This window comes from Crocodylus porosus, unplaced genomic scaffold (genome assembly GCF_001723895.1).
Source record: "Crocodylus porosus isolate Cpor-Errol unplaced genomic scaffold, CroPor_comp1, whole genome shotgun sequence".
Taxonomy (NCBI): Eukaryota; Metazoa; Chordata; order Crocodylia; family Crocodylidae; genus Crocodylus; species Crocodylus porosus.
In genome coordinates, this window is record NW_017728951.1 from 28,529,991 (window position 1) to 28,550,790 (window position 20,800).

General features: G+C 42.5%; 1 protein-coding gene across 11 annotated transcripts in view; it reads right to left on the bottom strand.

The window, feature by feature from the left end:
• Positions 1–20,800, bottom strand: part of DNTT (DNA nucleotidylexotransferase) — a 332,847-nt gene that overhangs the window by 85,812 nt on the left and 226,235 nt on the right. For all 11 annotated transcript variants that reach the window (XM_019555833.1, XM_019555832.1, XM_019555839.1 and 8 more), the window contains one exon: positions 887–989. In XM_019555833.1, the coding sequence (XP_019411378.1) occupies positions 887–989 (103 nt within the window). The remainder of the gene's footprint in view (positions 1–886; positions 990–20,800) is intronic.

A 20,800-nucleotide genomic window follows, 5' to 3' on the forward strand; every position in this document is an offset into this window, starting at 1 on the left:
GCAGAAGTTCAGTTCACTGAATTGATTAAGTTTGAGTGAACATTAATCCAGGTCTATCTTAGACTAGGTTCTGCCATTTCTAGACCAGTACTTCTGTGCTGTAATGGGATTTAGATTAATTTCTGGTTACTGAGACCAGGTCTATGTATAAAGTCTGCATCTGGGTGAACTAAGTTAGATTGTGTCGCCATTTTTAATGCAATCTAACCTCCCCAAATGTCTGCAAATAGCCAAAATGTTTTCAATACCAAGAAAACAGACAATGAAGAGTGAGTGTACATTTCTCAAATGCAAACAATATTACACTCCATATGAAAAAAGCTTAATGCAAAATGAAACGTATAAAGATATTTTATTAGTATGCTAATAAAAGCACTAATACGCTGCTTATTTCCAACCGACTACATGTATTGACCTAATATTATGAGCCCCTTGTATCAGCTAGTATTTAGATCCTTCCAAAAAGAGTTAAATATTAATACTATAAGCATCTTTATAGCACTCATTACATAGCTAAAAATAAAATAAACGTTTGCAGTGCTGAATAGCGATAGTCAGAAAAAAAAAAGCTTGAAACATTTTTTCATCAGAATCTACTGACCTTGTGGGGTCCTGAGCACCTGGCACTCAATAGTTCTTGGGTAACCCATCAAGGAGACCACCCTGGAGCTCAGGCTGCCCACAGAGCTAGGGAAGAACTGAAATTCCACTTCATGGAGAATTTCCCTTTTTATGATGTTATTTCAAAGCAGAATGGTACCAGATTTTGAAATAGCCCCCGATGATGAATTACCATTTTCTGTCAAGGCTCCAGTGCTGACTCCACTATTAGTAAGTTAATTCTTTCAACTCAAAATATTTTTTTACTTTTTATAAAATATTTTACCTGTTTTTCCCATAAGTCAACCACTTTATGTAAAAGTTCTTTTTCTTCCTTTGGTCCTGGATTGGTGATTAAAAAATCTACATCATGGCCAGTCTTCTTTCCCCTAGCAATAAGAAATAGGGAGAAGAATAAATCAGCAAAGTTTCTGTTGTATTTCAAAGAGAATATTTTTGCTGCATTATAAAGAGAGTTTGCAGTATAAAATGATAGCAATGTTTTCTGAAACATAATCAAAATAGAATCTTCTATTTCTTTTATCAGGTCTGTCAGTGTTCTTTGTTAAGCAATGATTTAAAGTTTTTGATGTATTTCTTCTGTTGTTCAGACTAGATGGGGCAGATCCTTGGTGATGTTAAATCTCTCTTTTTCCTCTTTTGTCCTAGAAAAGAAGGTTTCACTTGTCTTTGGAGAAAATCATAATCATGACAAGCAGTGGATATTATGAGTCCTGTACAGCAGCAGCTGATCAACTTGCCAGTCTAACTGCAGCCCATAACATTTTTCTTTAGCTCTTGATAGACATTTTAATGAACAAAAAAGTAAAATTGCAGCTATTCTACTCTATTATGAAAGACATGCAGTGCCTTTATGTAGGATATTTATTCTATTTTAAAGTATAAGCTCAGTTTTTGAAGGTTTTTTATGCAACTTAGCAAATTTGTTTAGGAATGTGAGGAAGGATTGCACAATTAGGTCCCATATACATGAGTATTAATTAGAAATGTTTTCTTTTTTTTTAAGGAAAACTAAATTTTATTTATTTCACAATGTCCCACTTCTGTTTTTTTAAATACATCTATTCAGCTTACCTTGTAACCATGTTATCTTAACTTATTTGGCAAGCTGGATAAATCCAACTAGTGTAAGCAAATAAAAAGCAAGCTACATGGAGGTTCCACCTTAGACTTATGAAAGGTTTGAGGATAGGTCATTTTGTTTTGAGGTGAAGTTTATCCCTGGAATGCAGATTATGCATAATGCTATCATCATGGTATAGGAACTACCACAATGGCTGCCTAAACATCTGTGCATAGGACATTTCAAAGGACTGTGAGATGGAAAGTCAAAGGTCTTGGGATGTCTATATGCAAACAACTATAGTAACCCAAAAGTCTTGTGGAAGTTTTTCAAATGGATCTGGAGAAGCAATTCCAGCTCAAATTGTGTCAGACTGTCACCTGGCAAACCTTGCCCCGTGTTGGAGGGATAGATTTTATTTTCTCATCCATTCAAATTTCCCCAGAGGCCGCATTGCTCAAACATTACTGCAAGAAAACTGGGGCCTTCATAGCTAATACTATATACATCATACAGCATGTGGCTGTATCACACATATTACAATTCAGGTATGTATGTGTGTTCTCCAGTTCTGCAGGACTAGAGAATAGATAAAATGACTGTAACATAGTAAAAATTAGAAATATCCAAAACCAAAGGTCTTTTCTCCTACAATGCTTTTATAAAAATGAATGAGAGTTCTTTAACTCTGGAATATTTGTAAGAATTCACATAACTGACAAGCATGTCAACTGGCATTCATATGACAGGAAATCATCGCACTGAGAGATGCTAGAGTAGATTTAGCTGCAAAAAATGAAAATCGCAGTTTTACATTTGACAAGCAGTCTAACTTAGAGAAATACAACTATTGTGCCATGACTGCAACCAAGTCAAAACCTCTTAAACAAATGGAAAGAAGTTTAGAACAAAACATTGGTAAAGGCATAAAATAAGAATAGAAGCTAAAGCTCTGAGACATTAAGAATGTAAAATACTCTCTATGAAACACATTTTAGCTTATACTAGAAGATGAAATCTATTATATTTTAGAATTATTATGGTAGTTTAAACTCATCTATCACATTTGTTATTTAACTATCATAAAACGTTTTTCAAGGCACAGGATTATTGGAATTCCTGAAGACTAAAAGGGTGGCATACAACCAATGGAAGGGAGGGGCTATCACCAAAGAGGAGTATTCCTCCTCAGCCCGTGAGTGTAGGAGGGCTATTAGAAAGACCAAGGCAGAGATGGAACCTAGGCTACCATCCAGAATAAAGGACAACAAAAAGTCCTTTTTCAAGTACATTGGGAGCAAGAAGTGGGCATCAGCCAATGTAGGGCCCCCGCAAGACTTAAATGGTGATCTTGTGGTTACGCCAGACGAGAAAGATGATATTTTTAAGTTTCTTTGCCTCTGTTTTCTTGAACAGGGACCAGGACATCCCTCCTACCAGATGCAGCGAAAATCTCAGGGATTGCTCTGACAGGCCTTGGGTCAGCGCAGAGGTAGTTAGGGATCTTCTGGAAGGGCTGGACATTTTTAAATCTGCAGGTCCAGATGCCCTCCACCCAAGGGTGTTGAGGGAGCTGGCAGGGGCCATCACGGAGCCCTTGGCCTGGCTGTATGAGCATTTGTGGTCATCTGGCCAGGTGCTGGGGGATTGGAAACTAGCTAATGTGGTCCCCATTTTTAAGAAAGGGAGGAAGGCGGACCCAAGTAACTACAGGCCCGTAAGCCTCACCTCGGTCCTCAGGAAGATCTTAGAGAAAATCATCAAGGAGCACATCTGTGGGGGGCCAGCAAGGGAGATCATGCTTAGGGGTAACCAGCATGAGTTCATCAAAGGCAGATCCTGCCTAACCAACCTGATTACCTTTTATGACCAGGTAACTATATCCTTGGATGATGGTGTTGCCATGGATGTAGTCTTTCTAGACTTTAAGAAGGTCTTAAACACTGTCTCTCACCCCATTCTCATTAATAAATTAAGCGACTGTGGCATTGATGCCTACACAGTTGGATGGGTAAAAACTGGCTGATGGGGTGCACCCAGAGAGTAGTGGTGGTTGGGTCATACTCAACCTGGCAAGATGTGAGTGCTGCAGACCCCCAGGACTCAGTCCTCAGGCCCCCACTGTTTAACACCTTCATCAGTGACTTGGACAAAGGGGTTGAAAGCACTATGTCCAAGTTCGCTGATGACACCAAGATGTGGAGTGAAGTGGGCACACTTGAAGGGAGAGAGAGGCTGCAAATATATTTAGACAAGACTATAAAAGAGGGGAGATGAGAATAGGATAGGGTTCAACGTAGACAAATGCAGGGTGCTACACCTTGGGAGAAGGAATCCACAGCATACATACAGGCTGGGGAGTTCCCTCCTTGAAAGCACAGAGGCAGAAAGGGATCTTGGAGTCGTTATCGACTCCAAGATGAACATGAGCCACCAATGCCACACCACAGCCAGCAAGACCAGCCATACCTTGTCATGCATCCAAAGATTCATCTCAAGCTGGTCCAGAGAGGTAATACTCCTGCTCTATGTGACATTGGTCAGGCCTCAATTGGAGTTCTGCATCCAGTACTGGGCGCCGCACTTTAAAAAGGATGTGGCCAGCCTGGAAAGAGTTCAGAGGAGGGCCACCCATTTGGTGAGAGGGCAGCAGGACAGGCCGTATGAGGAGAGACTGAGGGACCTGAACCTGTTCAGCCTCGACAAGAGGAGGCTGAGGTGGCTGCCCACAAACTCATCAGGGGAGATTATCAGCATATAGGAAGAGCCCTATTCTCCCCAGTACCACCTGGGGTGACAAGAAACAATGGGAATAAGCTGATGGAGAATAGGTTTAGGTTAGAAATCAGGAAGCAACATTTTACAGTCACAGTGGCCAGAATCTGGGACCAACTACCTAGGGAAGTGGTCCTTGCCCCTCCCTTGGGCAAATTCAAAAAGAGGTTACATGATCACCTGTCTGGGGTCTTGTGAACGCAGCATTCATTCCTGCCTGTGGCAGGGGGTCAGGCTAGATGATCTGTTCAGGTCCCTCCTAACCCTAGCTACTATGAAACTATGGATCATCCCCATTTGTGGAATATGAAGCATAGAGGTAAGACTTACTTGTCCCATGGGACACACTGGTCAATAGAAGAGTCAAGAACAGGGGCGGGCAATTATTTCAGGTGGATGGCCACTTATACAGTTTTGGAGGCTGTCAAGGGCCGCATGGGTAGCCCTACCCCTTGACACGTGCCCCACCCCTTGACAGGTGCTCCGCCCCCTGGTCACCATCTAGGGACCAATGTCCCAGAGCCAGCATCGGTGGGGCCCAAAGCAGGGCACAGGCTGGCAGGGGTCTGTGGAGCCAGGCTGGTTGCACCAGCAGGGAGAGGGAGGAGCTGACCCAGCTCCATAGAGTCCTTGCCAGCTGGGACCCCATGCTCCTGCCACCCTGCTCTGGGCCCCACTGGCACTGGCCCCGGGACACCAGTGTGGGCCCCACGTTCCTGCTGGCTCCTGCACCTGCTCACTCCCAGTGCCTCCCAGCCCCGCAGTACAGGCAGAGAGCAGTGCACAGTCTCGACCCCCGGGTTGCTGGCAGGGAAGAAGCTGGTGCTAAGCACGGGGAAACGCAGCCCCTCGCCCACCCCATGGCTGGTGCTCCCTGCTGCAGGTGCTCGCAGCCCATGCAGAACTGTCTGGAGCAGGCACAGGCAGCCCCATGCAAGCTGCAAGCAGCTACAGCATGGGGCGCTGGTCATGGAGCGAGCGAGAGACCGCTTTTCCCCGTACTCAGCACCAGCTTGTAACTCAGCCCTGCTGCCAGCCTGGGCTCCACACCAGCTCTGGGCTTGCCCATCAGTAGCAGCAGCTGTTGCCACCCCACTTGCCACACCAGGCAGTGTTAACTACTGCTGCCCACCCAGAGCTGGATAGGCCACAGGTGGCAGTGGCAAACACTGCCCAGCATGGCAAGCAGGGGAGCCGCAGCTGCTGTCACCACATGGAGTCCCAGTAGGTGAGCCTGGAGCCAGCACAGGGCCCAGGCTGGCAGTGGGGCTGGGTTACAAGGTGGTGCTGAGCGTGGGACGGGGGGGAAGTGGTCCCTTACCTGCCCCATGGCCAGTGCTCCCTGCTGCAGCCACTTGCAGCCCACGGGGCTGTCTGGAGCAGGCACAGGCAGCCCAAAGCAAGCTGGAAAAGGCTGCAGCATGGAGTGGGGGTGGAGTCGCTTTTCCCCACCCTGTGCTCAGCTGTTACCCAGGCCACTGTTCCCCAGGCTCCTTCCATGCCTAGGTTCCTTCCCTGCCCAGGGTCCTCCCCTGCTCTCCCTCCCCCAACCCATACCTGAGGTTCTAATGCTGCCAGGACACCCATGGGGTCCCAGAGCTGGATGGGCCCTGCTGTTGTGGGAGCCCACCGGGCTTCCCCTGGGTCCTGCTGCCCTTGGTTCCTGTAAAAAATGGAGGAGTACAGTTGCAGTTGGAGTACAAAAAACCAAGGGCAGATAAATATTAATTTTCTAAATTTTTTAGGAGGCCCCATGGGCCAGATAAAATGGCCTTGCAGGCTGTATTTTGCCCACCCCTGGTCAAGAAGGTCACTAAGGTGTTCTGGTGTGTGGTCTACTTCCCTAGTCACTAGTCCATGCTGCCTCTCCTCTAGCATTATTGCTACACACCTACTATATTTGACATTTCACAAAAATCATTAAATTAGGCATGAAATTGGGCAATGCCTGCAAAATATGTGGCGGGGGGAAATACTCAAAATAAAATACTGCCTCCTCAGTGGGAGCCAGCAGTCCTCATGGCTGCTGCAGCATTCTACACAGCCTGCTGACACAAAAGTGGAGTATCTAACCCTCACTGCTGACTGGCTGAGAAGCCTGCCTGTCATGCAGCCCTGCCCTATTTCACCAATCAGCAGTAAAGGGCAAAGCCACTTGATGGACAGCCCTCTTAAGCAATCAGCAGCAAGGGGCAGCACACTGGGGCCCCCTCAGCCAATCAGAGGTGTGGGGGGGAGGGGGGGCTGCTGAGATAAGCCCATGAAAATGGCAGCCGACCCTGTGATCTGCCTGCGAAATCAGCCACTTGCTTCCTCAGTTTGGTAGGTCTCCAATTATTACCAACAAATTAATTACTCTTGTCATTTTCATTCAGGGAACTAGGGATCCAGGAGCACATCTGCGAGGGACCAATAGGGGATATCATGCTTAGGGGCAACCAACATGGATTCATTCCAGGCAGGTCCTGTCAGACCAACCTGGTGGCCTTCTACAACCAGATCACAAAATCCTTGGACACAGGTGTTGCGGTGGACATAGTCTTTCTGGACTTTAGGAAGGCCTTCAACACTGTCTCTCACCCCATTCTCATTAAGAAATTAGGTGACTGTGGCATTGATGCCTACAAAGTCAGATGGGGTGCAAACTGGCTGGAGAGCCACACCCAGAGAGTGGTGGTGGAGGGGTCTTTTTTGACCTGGAGGGATGTGGGCAGTGAGGCCCCCCAGGGCTCGGTCCTCTGGCCCGCACTATTCAACATCTTCATCAGCGACTTGGCTGAGGGAGTGAAAAGCACCTTGTTCAAATTTGCAGATGACACTAAAGTGTGGGGAGAAGTGGGCACGCTGAAGGAGAGGGACAGGCTGCAACTAGATCTAGACAGGTTACAGAGGTGGGCAGATGAGAATAGAATGGAATTCAACATTGACAAGTGCTAGGTCCTGCACCTGGGGAGGAAGAACCAGCAGCATACCTACAGACTGGGGAACTCCCTTCTTATCAGTGCAGAGGCAGAAAAGGATCTTGGAGTCATTATTGACGCCAAAATAAACATGGGCTGACAGTGTGGGGATGCAGTCAGGAAAGCTAACGGCACCTTGTCATGCATTCACAGATGCATCACAAGCAGGTTCAAGGAGGTGATCCTCCCCCTCCTATTAGACTGGTCAGGCTGCATCCAGTCCTGGGTGCCACACTTCAGGGCATGGGTGCACACTTCATATGGTCAGCATCGAAAGGGTCCAGAGGAGGGCCACTCGCATGATCAGAGAGCAGCAGGGAAGGCCCTATGAGTGGAGGCTACGGGACCTGAACCTGTTCAGCCTCAACAAGAGAAGGCTGAGAGGGGATCTGGTAGCCATCACAAACTGGCCAAGGGGGCCAGCAGGCTATGGGAGAGACCCTGTTCCCCCAAGCACTAACAGCAGTAACAAGGAATAATGGCCATAAGTTGACCGAGAGTAGATTCAGACATCAGGAAGTACTGCTTCACAGGGTGGCTAGGATATGGAACCAACTTCCAAGGGAAGTGATGCTCACTCCTACCCCAGCATTCTTTCCTGCCCATGGCAGGGGGTCAGACTTGATGATCTGCTCAGATCCTCCAATTCTACCTATAATGAAACTATGGATGTACAAGGCTATGGAGCTAAACCCATTTCTGTGTCATTCCTGTTCCTTTGTTAGAGGCACTCTCTGCCCCTCCACACTTCTTTTTATGCTTTAGGCCATTAAGGCTAGAAATAGACAGTCAAATGAAGCAGATCAGCTGTGTTGGGTTGCATCTGGCCATAAACTGTGGATGTGATGAAGGTGGTATCGATTTGTGCCTCTATTTAGCAGCAGACATTGGTTTAGTTTATGGGGAGAAAGCACTGGCATCCTGTAGCCGTCCTCACTCTCCAGACACCCCAGGAAGGGACTCCAGAGGTTTGAGGGGCCCAATCCTGTATGGGAATTCCTGGGGTATGCAGCAGGATCAAGAGCCTCAAGTCCCACAAGCTATGCGCAGAGCTGCTAGAAAATGGAGGCAGCTCCAGACTCCTGGCACCATCCTGCCATAAAGTAAACACACATTCACTGCTAAATAGCACAAATTGATACCACCTTCATCATGGCCACAGTTTGTCATATGACAAGGGATATGAATGGTTTGTTTGCTTGGCCTTTGTGCTGCCATAAAAAAATTGTACTGCCATAAAAAAAAGTGTGAGCACTTTTACACATGGTCCAGGGGTGAAGGGGTGGTGTTTTAATTAGAGCGGCTCCAAGAGCCACTGTAATTAATGTGCCCATTAATCTTATGCATCACACTTCACAATGGTACCCCACACTTCAAAATGGTGTTGGGGGACTTGAAATAAAGCTTGCTCAGCAAGACTTAGATAAAGTACCCCTACTGCCATTTTGAAGTGTGGGGAAGTTGATACACACGATGCAAGAGGCTGCTGGAGCATGGTAATTAATCACTGTAATTACAGCACGTTGGAGCAGCCTCCATGCTCGTGTACTGGCACCCAAAGGTGACAAAAGGCAATGTCTGTTTCCATCCTAAATGGAGCAGATTTTTAGATGGTATCCTTCACCAGCAGCTCCTTGGAGAAAAAGATCTCTGTACAATGGCACAACGGATTCTGATTAGAATGTATTGGAGTGGATTCAATTAATCAGAATGCTCCAATGTGCTGCTGCATCTCATGTATTCAGCACCTCCACATTTCAAAATGTTCATGGGAGCGCTTTAACCAGAGCTCATCAAACCAGCTTTAGTTAAAGTGCCCCTGCCACCATTTTGAAATGTGGAACACTGAATACACAAGACACTGTGGGCGTTTTAATTAGAGTGGCTCCCAACATTCTAATTAAAACACCCCACCCACACCCCAGAGCATATGTAAAAATGTCCTTGGAAACTAACTGGTTCAGAGAAATAAGATTTTGTAGGCAACAAACTATTTTCAGATGCCACAAAAGCTCATGCCCCTATAACCACTAGTATCTAAGGTGCCACCCTGCCCAACAAGAAGGGTAGAGATGCCTCACCCTATGCTAGCCAATGATTAGGGCACTCATGGAGGTTCTAGCACTTGCTCCCATGACTAGTTATATATACACATTAAACAGCCATTGGATAAAAACCAATGGTAATACTGGAATAGACACAAGAACCCAGACGTCCTAACAAGCCCCATTGATGCATATGCCTAATAGATGAGGCTCCCTCAAGGGACGTCTGTGCTGGTCTACCTAATTCTTGGATTCCAGGCAGGTGCCATGCTTCTGAAACTAGTTCTGGGCATAAGAACTTCTGGGCCATTCAGAGCATAAGAACCCTTTAAGAGTCTTTAAGAGGAGGCTGGATGAACACCTTGCCGGGGTCGTTTGACCCCAGTACTTTTTCCTGCCACGGCAGGGGGTCGGACTCGATGATCGCCTCAGGTCCCTTCCGACCCTACCAACTATAAAACTATGAAACTAAACATAAGACCTGCCATTTACTCGGTCAGACCATAGATTCATCTTGCTCAGGATCCTGTGCCATGCAGTGGCATACAGTAGATGCTGAAAGGGAGAGTGAACTGGGTGTGACCAGGGTTGTTTTTTTTTCTACTGTTCCTCTTTCACTTTCAGTGTCCAGAACTGTTCTAATTCTGATGCTGTATCCCTAACTCCCATGCTCAATAGCTACTGATGCCTTAAAAACATTATAGGCATTCAGGGAATTTTCAGCTACAGCTGCCTCCTGACCCTGAAGAAACATAGCCACAGTCACACAGCACTGTGCCCAGGTAAGTTATCTCTGCCTCTCAGCAGAGCTAATTAGAATAGCCACATTCACACAGAACAGAGGCAGAGCTAATCAGCCTGGGCACAGTGCCGTATGAACCTCTTGTTCAAGAGATTGTTTCTGGCTTCCTCCCCACCTGGAGGAATTATATAGAGCAGTATTCTTAAAGTGCCAGGCAGCATCAAGCTGCATCCTCTCAGCAGACACAGCAGGACACTGCCTGATGCCAATCTGGGACCAATTTTTCAACGTGTGGTATTTGTCAGGGAGTTATCAGGGACAGAGTCATTGAATTTGAAGCTATCCAAGAAAATCCATAATCAGGCAGCTGCTGATCAGGGATTTTTGTTTGTTTTGTTTTTTGAATTGCAATGTCAGATTTAGAACCTAAAATCTGAATCCTGTTTTCAGCACCTATATAATTATTTTGGAGCTAGCCCTAAGTGCCTTTCTGTGTTGGGGCCGTAAGTCTTGACGCATAGCAGAATTAAACCTAGAGTAACAGAGGACTACTTTCATTACATATGCAGGTCCGATGTATATAAGCAGCAAAATGTTTTCTACTAATTATGTGTTCAAATGATGTCAAGCTAAATTTGTTTAAAGCTGGTAAGTGTCTCATATGGTACACCCAATTAATTGTATGGGTTGTTAGAGTTTGGATTTCTTTATATCTAAAATTTAGAGTTCAACTCACCATACATTAAAAGTATTCTTATCAAACATGGATAATGTTGTTGAAAAATAATATATGAGAAAATAAGATTATTATTCCCTAAAGAGGTAATATCTGTAACATGTTAAGCACTGCAATTTGTAGAGTACGTTTTGGGGACACCTTGAACTCATTGTAATAACTATGTCATAGCAGCAGTGATCTTGATCAACTGAATTCTGGTTGAGGTAACAAGTTAAGCATTGTAACATGTAGAGTCTATTTTGGGGGCCTGTTTTGTGTAATTCTGATGACTGTGTCATACCAACAGTGATCTTGATTAACTGAATTCTGTTTGAGTGTAAGTGGAGTGGTACTCCGCTAACACGTACACAGAGTTCACTAATGGATGGCTTTGAACAGCCTTTGTGAAGAGAAGAGTTGTGTGTCAAAATCCTGAAAACCATTTAGTAGCCTTCATGCTTACATAGAGTTCAAGTGGGTATGAAGAAAAATATTAGATTTCCATGTCTGTGCTTGAATTTATAGAAGCGTGTCTTAACTTTCCACCCCTCCCTGAAGTGTATGAAATACAAAGAAAATGGTAACACTTTATGTTTGAAAAAAGAATTGCTTATGTCCAAGAATATAAAGAAGGAAATATAAAAAGAAAATTAAATTCAGTTACAAAATATTCAGATAGATCTGATACAGTACTAAACATCTTTATAACTGAATTCATTATAACCTTTATTATTGACAATTTATTGTGCTTCAACGATTTATGTACTTTTGCATCTCAGAAAATCTACAGTGTGCCTAGCCATATTGGGAGAGAGAGGAGCATCACTACTTCAAAAGGCGTACGTTCTGAATGATCGATTCCTCCATCCCCACCACCATTTCCTTCTAGCTCCTCTTGCTTAACAATACTCTTGCTGATATTTTCAGATATAATCTAGGTCTTTCCTTACTCAGAGATTTTCATAAACATAGCTCAGTTTGCCAACTATCCTTGCTATATTGTTTCTTTCTCTTTTTCTTTATCCATCTTTACTTTTTAGTTAACTTTTAATTTTTATTGCATAAGATATGTTGCCTTCTTTTACATAAAATCGTATTTCTTAATACGTTTCTATTTTGAAACTTTGTATGCTCAGTTCCTGTGATACTCCTGCTCCATTCTGTTTTGCTGGATTATTTTGAGATTACAGTTATTTACTTTTTTATCTATATATTTTCTTCCTATTCCAAGCTTTTTCCTTGTTCCCTCCAACAATCTTTCAAAAGGTGCACATTCATTTTCTTATTTCTTGAAGCTTGCTCTGATCTTCTTAAAATATTTCCATTTGCTCAATGCACTGTTATATAAAGAACAAAAAACCAGAATGTTGGTAATCTAAATAAGGGCAAAGCTGCACGTTACACTTTGACCATATTAAATCCATGGAATGTTAAGTGGTGTTAAAGTTAAAACATGCTGTGGCTATCACACATTAAGGGTTAATACTGTTTCTTTCCTGCATGACTCTACAGCCTGTAATCAAACAAAAGTTCATATCATGCAAGTCATGCAAGAATCCAATGACTGCTTGTAACACGTCAGGGTACTAGGGGTGGCTGTGATGTCCCCTAGTGACTCCATGACAGTGCCCCTCTCTGCCTCTAGGGTGCCTTCCATCTCACCTGCCATGCCTTGATGGAAATATAAACGAATAAAGATGCTGCCCATAGGCCTTTGCATAACCTCACTCCAACTGGACCCTGACAGTCTCTGTCTGTGCCAGGGTTCACTGGTCCTTAGTCCCCTTGCTGGGCCTCAGTGTAGGGAGCAAATCAGAAAGTCAAGCATCCCTGAGTGGCTGTCCTGGGCAGGAGCTCCTTCCCCTGGCAGATGCCAGGGAGAGACTCCCCTGCCTGCCCTGCAGTGCTCCCTGGCTGGGCTGCCTTTATTTTTAAGTACTGCTGGACAGATCACCATCTTGTTAGATCCAATATGAAAATCCAGCTTGCTCTGAAACACCAAAAACAGGTATAAGCAATGTGAAGGACTCAACACCAAATCTCTTTAAGATCCAACGGTCTGTAAGGATCTCCAGCGATGTCTCCATAAACAGCTCTCCTTTATTTGACATATCCACAAAAAATGACAACATTGAGGAACTCTGGAAGATATTTAAAACCACTGTCTATTTGGCCTGTGCTGAATCCATTGGCTATACCAACCTTTGACACCAAGACTGGATCAAGGAGAGTGACACCAAGATCCAGTTCCTCCTTGACAGGAAAATGAATCATTCTTCTTGCCAAGATGATGCCTCATCTCAGCAGAAGAAAGAGACTTCCTCAAAACCATAGCTTAAAGGAGGATCCAGGAAATCAAAAATCAGTGGTGGCAAATGAAACCACAAAGATTAGCTCTGTGGTGACAAACATGACATGGATAGCTTTTTTCTGGGCAATGAAAACCATCTACAGAATGATTTCCCATGGCCCTATTTGCCTGCAATTGCAGGACAGTTCAACACTCCTCAAAGACAGTGAATCTATCCAAGCTATATGTAAAGAGCACTTTGAAGCACTCCTGAATGGTAAGTCAGCTGTGATGAATATAACCATTGACTCTATCCCTCAACACCCTGAAAAGGGACCCCTCACCAACCCTCCTGTCATAAAGTCTGGTATGCCATCAAGAAAACCAAGAACAAGGCTACTGACTAGATGGCATACATGCTGACATCTACAAGGCAGGCAGTGAGAAACTGGTACTAAGACTCCATGAATTTATTCTTTGAATTTGGAACAATGAAGAGATCCCTGGGGAAGTGAGGAATGCCAATATCATGTCTATCTTCCAAAAAAGGAAACAAGTCTGTATGTGGGAATTATTGAGGTATCACCCTCCTTTCCATGGCATGGAAAATTCTTGCCTGCATTCACCAATGACCTGGAAGATAGCATAGAGTGCACCCTCATCAAGTTTGCAGATGACACCAAGCTGGGGGAAGTAGTAGATTTGGTGGAGGGTAGGGTTAAGATTCAGAGACCTAGACAAACTGGAGGATTGGACCAAAACAAATCTCATAAGGCTCAATAAGGACAAGTGCAAGTCCTGCACTTAGGATGGAACAATCCCATGCACCAATACAGGCTGGGGGCTGACTGGCTAGCTCTACAGAAAAGGACTTAGGGGTCACAGTGGACAATAAGCTAAATATGAGCCAACAGTGTGCCCTTGTTGCCAAGAAAGCTAACAGCATTTTGGGCTGCATTGGTAGGAGTGTTGCCAGCAGATCAAGGGAAGTGATTATTCCCCTCTATTCAGCACTGGTGAGGCCACATCTGGAGTACTGTGTTCAGTTTTGGACCCCCCACTACAGAAAGGATGTGGACAAATTGGACAGCATCCAGCAGAGGGAAACAAAGATGGTTTGGGGGCTGGGGGACATGACTTATGAGGAGAGTCTAAGAGAATTGGGCTTATTTAGTCTAGAGAAGAGAAAACTGAGAGGGCATTTAATAGCAGCCTTCAACTACCTGAAGGGTGGTTTGAAAGAGGATGGAGCTAGACTGTTCTCAGTAGTGGCAGATGACACAACAAGGAGCACTGTTTTCAAGTTGCAGCAAGGGAAATTTAGGTTAGCTATTAGGGAAAGTTTTGTACTTGATGGGTAATAAAACACTGGAACAGGTTACCCAGAGAAGTGATGGAATCTCCATTCTTGGAGGTTTTTAAGACCAAGCTAAACAAAGCCTTGGCTGGGACAATATAGTTGGGAATGGTCCTGCTTTGAGCAGGAGGTTGGACTAGATTATCTCCTGAGGTTCCTTCCAACCCAAATTTTGTATGTTACTAGGTTTCTATCCTGGGATGCTGGAAGAATGCAAATTCCTCATTTTATCTCCATGGTACAGTCTGAAGTTGTCCTAACATGAACTAGATAGCATGACCTAGAGTTAACCCTTGCCTGAACTGCTGTAACTTTGGTATGCTCAGAGGGCACATAGCATGAGTTAATGAGCTTTAACATAGAGGTGCTCACCTTTTAGATGCCCTTAGTATGATCTAAGTGTGATGTGTAACTTTATCCTAAGAAGTTAACCTTCCTCAGGATTTGGAAAAGAGGCTTCCATGGAAAAGCCAGGAAGCTTAAGTATCTGACAAAATCAGGTCCTGCAGACTGCTTCAACTCTAACTTGATTATTCAAGGACTTCAGTTCAGGAAGGATTTTATTTCTTGTGTGATAAATAGCAAGTAATTTGGCTGACATAATTAGAAAACTAGTGAATATTATTCTGTTGCTTAGGAGTTTTTGAGCAAGAATGTGATTTACTAATACAGCTTTCAGGGCAGTCAAAAAATCTTTCCTCACAGCTGCCATATTCTGTAATTTAAACACCCCTCAAATGTGAAGGGCACTAAAAGCACTCTCACTTTGGAAAAAGGTACTCAATATTTAAAAGGGAAAGAAGGTTTTCAAACAGTTGTTGAGGTACATCACCAGGGAGGAGTTTGGCCCAGTGGCTCTAAAAATTCTCAGAGCCTAGATTAAAGGCAGGCCAGCCAATTTCTATTTGTTTTCTAAGAGAAACAGATGGAAAATTTCCATTTTAAAATTATTCAGTTTGCAATATTCATAGTGCAGCCAAGTTACTGTCTATTCAGGAAGCCTTATCTCCTCCTCATTCAGATAAAAATCCCACTGGCAGTATTACAGGTACTGATTATTGTCCACATGGACCTGATCCTGGAAACCACTTACACACATACTGAACTTTATATAGGTGAGCACTCCAAGTAACTTCAAAGGAACCGTTGATTTGCATTCAATGAAATGTACAAGCATTTGCATTCTAGGGACAGGCTTAAATGAATAATAATTGACCATTTTCAACATCTGATAAACCATAATAATGATTAGTATGATCACAAAATGATCTAGAACTCAATGAATGAAGCAAGATTCCATGATAACAGGCCATAAATTATCAAATACTGTACTACATTTACTCATTCATTCCCAGGGCAACATTAATGCATCTGAGAGACCTAGTCCACAAAATATGATATACAAAGTTTTATGTGAAGGAATAATAAAAAACAGGAAAGAGTTCTGACTCTCTTTTAATTTTGCTTTTACAGGTCTTTTGTTTATACTTTTTGTTCTTGCCAGTATTAGGAAAAGAATTACTTTGTGAGGAAAGACATACAAATTTATAAACGCTGGTTATTAGGCAATGCTCTGAATTTACATCTTGATGAAACTGGACTTTTCTTACCAAACCAATATATTCAGAAGCAATACATTCAAGCTGTATAAAAATATCAATGGCATTTTACTCATATCATTCACTGCCTTTCCATTGAGAGAAAAAAAAGTAAACCACAGCTGTGAAATAAACAGATATTAGCAAATGATCCCTATTAGGAAAGACAGAGAAAACATCAGCCTACTGGGGACTATTGTACAACCAACATGTACCCAGAAGTAGTATGCCTCTAAAGGTCTCCTGATCTCAAATTTTTGCTGGGAGCAGAGGCTGGGTTTTTTTGGAGGGGTGGTCGGGCAGGTTGTTTAAGAGCACTTTTTCTTTATAAAGTGGGACAATTAGTTATAGGAATCCCATAAGTCCCCCTAGAACAAATGAAGGGGTGGGGATTAAGATAATATACGCACAGTATGAACAAAATATCACAGATACACACAAAATTCCCAAAGAGCTGAGATTAAAAAGAGTCCAGCTGAAAGTCATTTACAGAACAGGCTGGACACCACTAAGATGCTGTAAGCTGACATCAAAGAAAATGACAACTCTTCTATTTCTGGGAAGAAATATGGGAATTTACTACATGTTAAATTAAGTGCCATCTCCCACAGTGTACTTCTTATGGGAAAAGCAAGAGAGGACAGCATATAGACAGCTACATCCCCAAGTGATCTGAAAATATTTGAGGCTATCTGGAGAATACCCTGAATATAGATGAACCGGTGCATGCATAAATGTCTAGGAAACCAAAAGTAATTGCTGAAGTGATGATAGTGTGACAATGGAAAAGAAATTGAATGTTGCAGAATGGTACACAGAGTCAAAGGGACCAACAGACTGAGATGCAGCATATCACCTTTTGTTTAAATGGCAAACGGAGAGGTTTAGTGAGATAATTATCATTAGAGATGACTGCTAACTCATTTATTGATAACATAAAATTCCTGTTGTAAATTAGGTTACCTTCTGTGTTCACAAGTAGACAAACAAGTTATAATACACACACAAGGCACAGACCCTTCTGAGATCCCTCTGCTATTGGTCTTCTACATTGCCCCCTCACCTTTGTTCCAGGAAGAATTTCTTGTTTTTTGCTATGGATCTGATACAACGCCAAGTCAAGTTAATATAAACCATATTAATGGGAGAGAAGGAATAGCATTCTTGGCTTCTCTACCTCCCTCCCCACCACTTTTTTTTTTTTTTTTTACCATCGTTCACATTCTCAGGAGAAATATTTTCACCCCAATACTGTCAGATAATTTGTGCAAATTTTTTTTGCCTCTCTCATGAGAATGTATATCTAGAAATGACCACTTTCCCAGGTTTAAATTTTTATTGTTATTAAAACAACTACAAGCTGCAGATTTACCAGATTCAAGTGTAGCAAGATATTGTCTTAGCACTGGAAGTAGTGGAATGTGATGTGCAAATATAGTGATATCATGGCCTTGTTGAAATCAATGGCAAGAATCGCACTGACGTCATGGAATTAGGATTTCACCCACGAATTTCTCTGATCTAGTTTCCTGATTTATGAGGAATTTCTTGAATAAAGACTCTTTATTCAGTTGTTACCAGTTTAATGAACATGTTCATACCACAGAGGCATCTAACAAACAGCAGAGACAGCAGACCACTAGCTAAATAAAAACAATAAATACAATTCCTCCTGGAGACTATTGTTATTAAATGCACTGGATCCAACGAATAGTCTGATTCTTTGGCTACAGAATCAACTTTGATTTTCCAAAATCCAGGTTTGAACTCTGGACCTGTTATGATGAGAATAAACTAGTATACATGGACTTTTGGTACTAGGCTAATTTATTATGCAGTCAACATCTCTGGTTCCCAGAGCCTAAGTGACTAAGAAGATCATTGATATAGGCTGGATATTATCAGCTCTATAGTACCAATTGTAAGGTAGGTGCAATCCGAGCATGTGGACAGTAATGCCTAGTTTGTCTCATCAAGGTGAAAAAGGGACAGGTGAATAGAGCCCAAAGTAGAAGGAGGTTTATGCCAAACAACTTTGTAGGATGAAAAAGTTGTATTTCTTAGTGTTCACAATAATGGAAATCAGACAGCACACAAAGATCATTTCAAATATTAAAAACCAGATCATATGAATTTTGTAGTAACTTCCACAGAAGAAGAATACTTCTGTGAGATTTTGTGAAGAAAAAATCATTCTTTTAAAAAAAAAAAAACCTTGTTTAATCCAATCAATCCCATGAATAATATTTACAGCTTTAGTGTCAGCATAAATATTATACCAATCTAGTACTATCACAAATGACCAGCTAACCCCTAGCTACCACACCATTCTTCAATTCACTTTCCATTTTAGTTCAGCAGATCTCCTTAATATTCAAATCGGCTCTACATTTTCAAAACAGCATATAGATTCAATAGTATCAATGCAATGTTTGTTCACATATATAGAACAGGCAGTACAAAAACAAAGGCTCGCTGAAGTGCAAACCAACTAAAATTAACAGTCCAAAAAACATTGACACAGAAAACACACAGACAGCAGAATGCCAAAAGTTACCATTCCCAGGTCTGACTTTTCTTGTACATTTTCTATTTATCTTGTTAATGAGCTTGTGAAAAGAGGGTTTTCAGCAAGAATAAATCCCGGACACCTGATCATATAAGCTTTGTACCAAGTTTGCATGCTCTCTAGATGTATGATCTTTAAACCTCCATCTGCCATTAGGGACAAAGATATAAGATTGCTGTGGAAGCCAGCAGTAAGATTTCTTATTATTATTCATCACATTACATGGTTAAAAGATAGATCTATACAATTCATCATTTTGGAGCTATACTAAAACTCCCAAGCAGTCTAACTGCCAGAACCATTTGAACCAATTCAGGAGTCCACACACTAGAAAAGTTCCTTTGTAGGATAGCGACTCAGTAAGAAACCTGGGTCATGAGATTAAGAAAAACTTAATATACTTACCCAAAACCAAGATGACCTCGAATTTAAGATGATCCACCCCCCATTATTTAGAGTCTATAAATGGAAAAGGGGGTTTTTTTCCATTTCCATTATAACAAAATGTCCATATAGATCTGTTATAATATTCCATGTACAGAACTTAGTTATTGGAGAAGAATCTTAAAATGTATTCCCCAGTGCACTGCACTAGGAGAAGCAGTGGCAGGGGGGCAGACGGTAGAAAAGCAGGTATGGAAGCAGTCAGGAGGGAGGAAGCAGTGGGGGCAGGAGAAGTGGAGGACAGTGGCGTGTAGCCCTCCCTGCAGCATCTGCCCCTTCCCCACTGCTTTTCTTGCCCCTGCCCCGCCACATAGTCTTGGGCTCCCTGCCCCCCCTTTTCTCTTCCCCAAGCCCTAAATTGGCTGGTTTACTGCCAGGGATCCCAATTCATTCCTCCTTTCAACCTGTGGGCGAGAGTGATACAGTACACATATCTGCTGTGGTGGGAAGCACCACTTTGGGCAAGACACTTGAGCAACATTTTAAAGTGGCCTCTGACTCTTCATGCTTTGGGTTTCAGGTGACATATTTAGACTTAATTTTCAGCAGTGGACAACCACAAGTCAACAGGAGATACACAAGTTTAATAATTCTGAAAATACAAACCCAACAGGACTTAAGTTTTACACCTAAAATGACAGTCCAATTTTGGAAAATCTGGCCAAAATAATTCTTCCATAAAGGGGATACTTCTTCCATAATGGCATGACACAGAGCTATTTTGAGGAGTAATTAATATTTGTGAAGTACTCTAATAGGAAGCTGATGAATGTCTGAAATGACAATAATCAAATCAAATTAATTTAAATAAATTTTGCCACTGGCAATGAAAAATAATATGAAAATTAACTTTATGGTGTATTTTAACTAAAAAACAAGAGTTGTGCAAGAATTTGGGGGTCATTTCGAGGTAATTTGTGCTCAAAATATAGAATAGTTGTAAATAAACTAATTCTGTAAATCTCTCCCTTGAAAAGAAAACAGTTTTAGTTTCAAATACATCCAAGAAGAAAAAACGGAAAACTTGAGTGAGCATTCTCATAAGTGACTATAAATAAGGCTTCCATTTTATAAAAGTTACATGTGAGTTTGAGTTGCCAAAGGTAACAGGTAACAGCTTCCTCATGCAGCCAAGTTACTAAACAGAAACTCAGCTGGTCTGCATAAATATTTTGACTAAGATTCATGGGTGTGCTCTCCAGAGAGCTGCTTAAGGGTGGAGACTTCATTAAAATGTTACTCTCCTCATCTGGTGGAACACTAATTCTAATTCACCAGAGACAAAACTCATTTTATGTGGTTGTGGAAGCTATGTATTTTATTTTTAAATTAATCCAGCTAAATTGCAGCAGCAATAGAAAATCCGTTTTGTTTGAGAAACAGACACTTGCTTTATACTACTTATGGGAATACAGCCCTTTAATACTGGATACGCAAGACAAGTGTCCTAGTTGTATCTTGTTCACGTCTGTTAGGATATCAGTCATTACACAGCATAAGAAGGTACTGACCAAACGGGCATCTAGGAAAATAGCCAAACAGATTATCTATCTTGTGTCAAGGCAAGATAAATAAATGTCACCTGCTATAAGCGGAACAGCTCATATTGCTGGGGGCA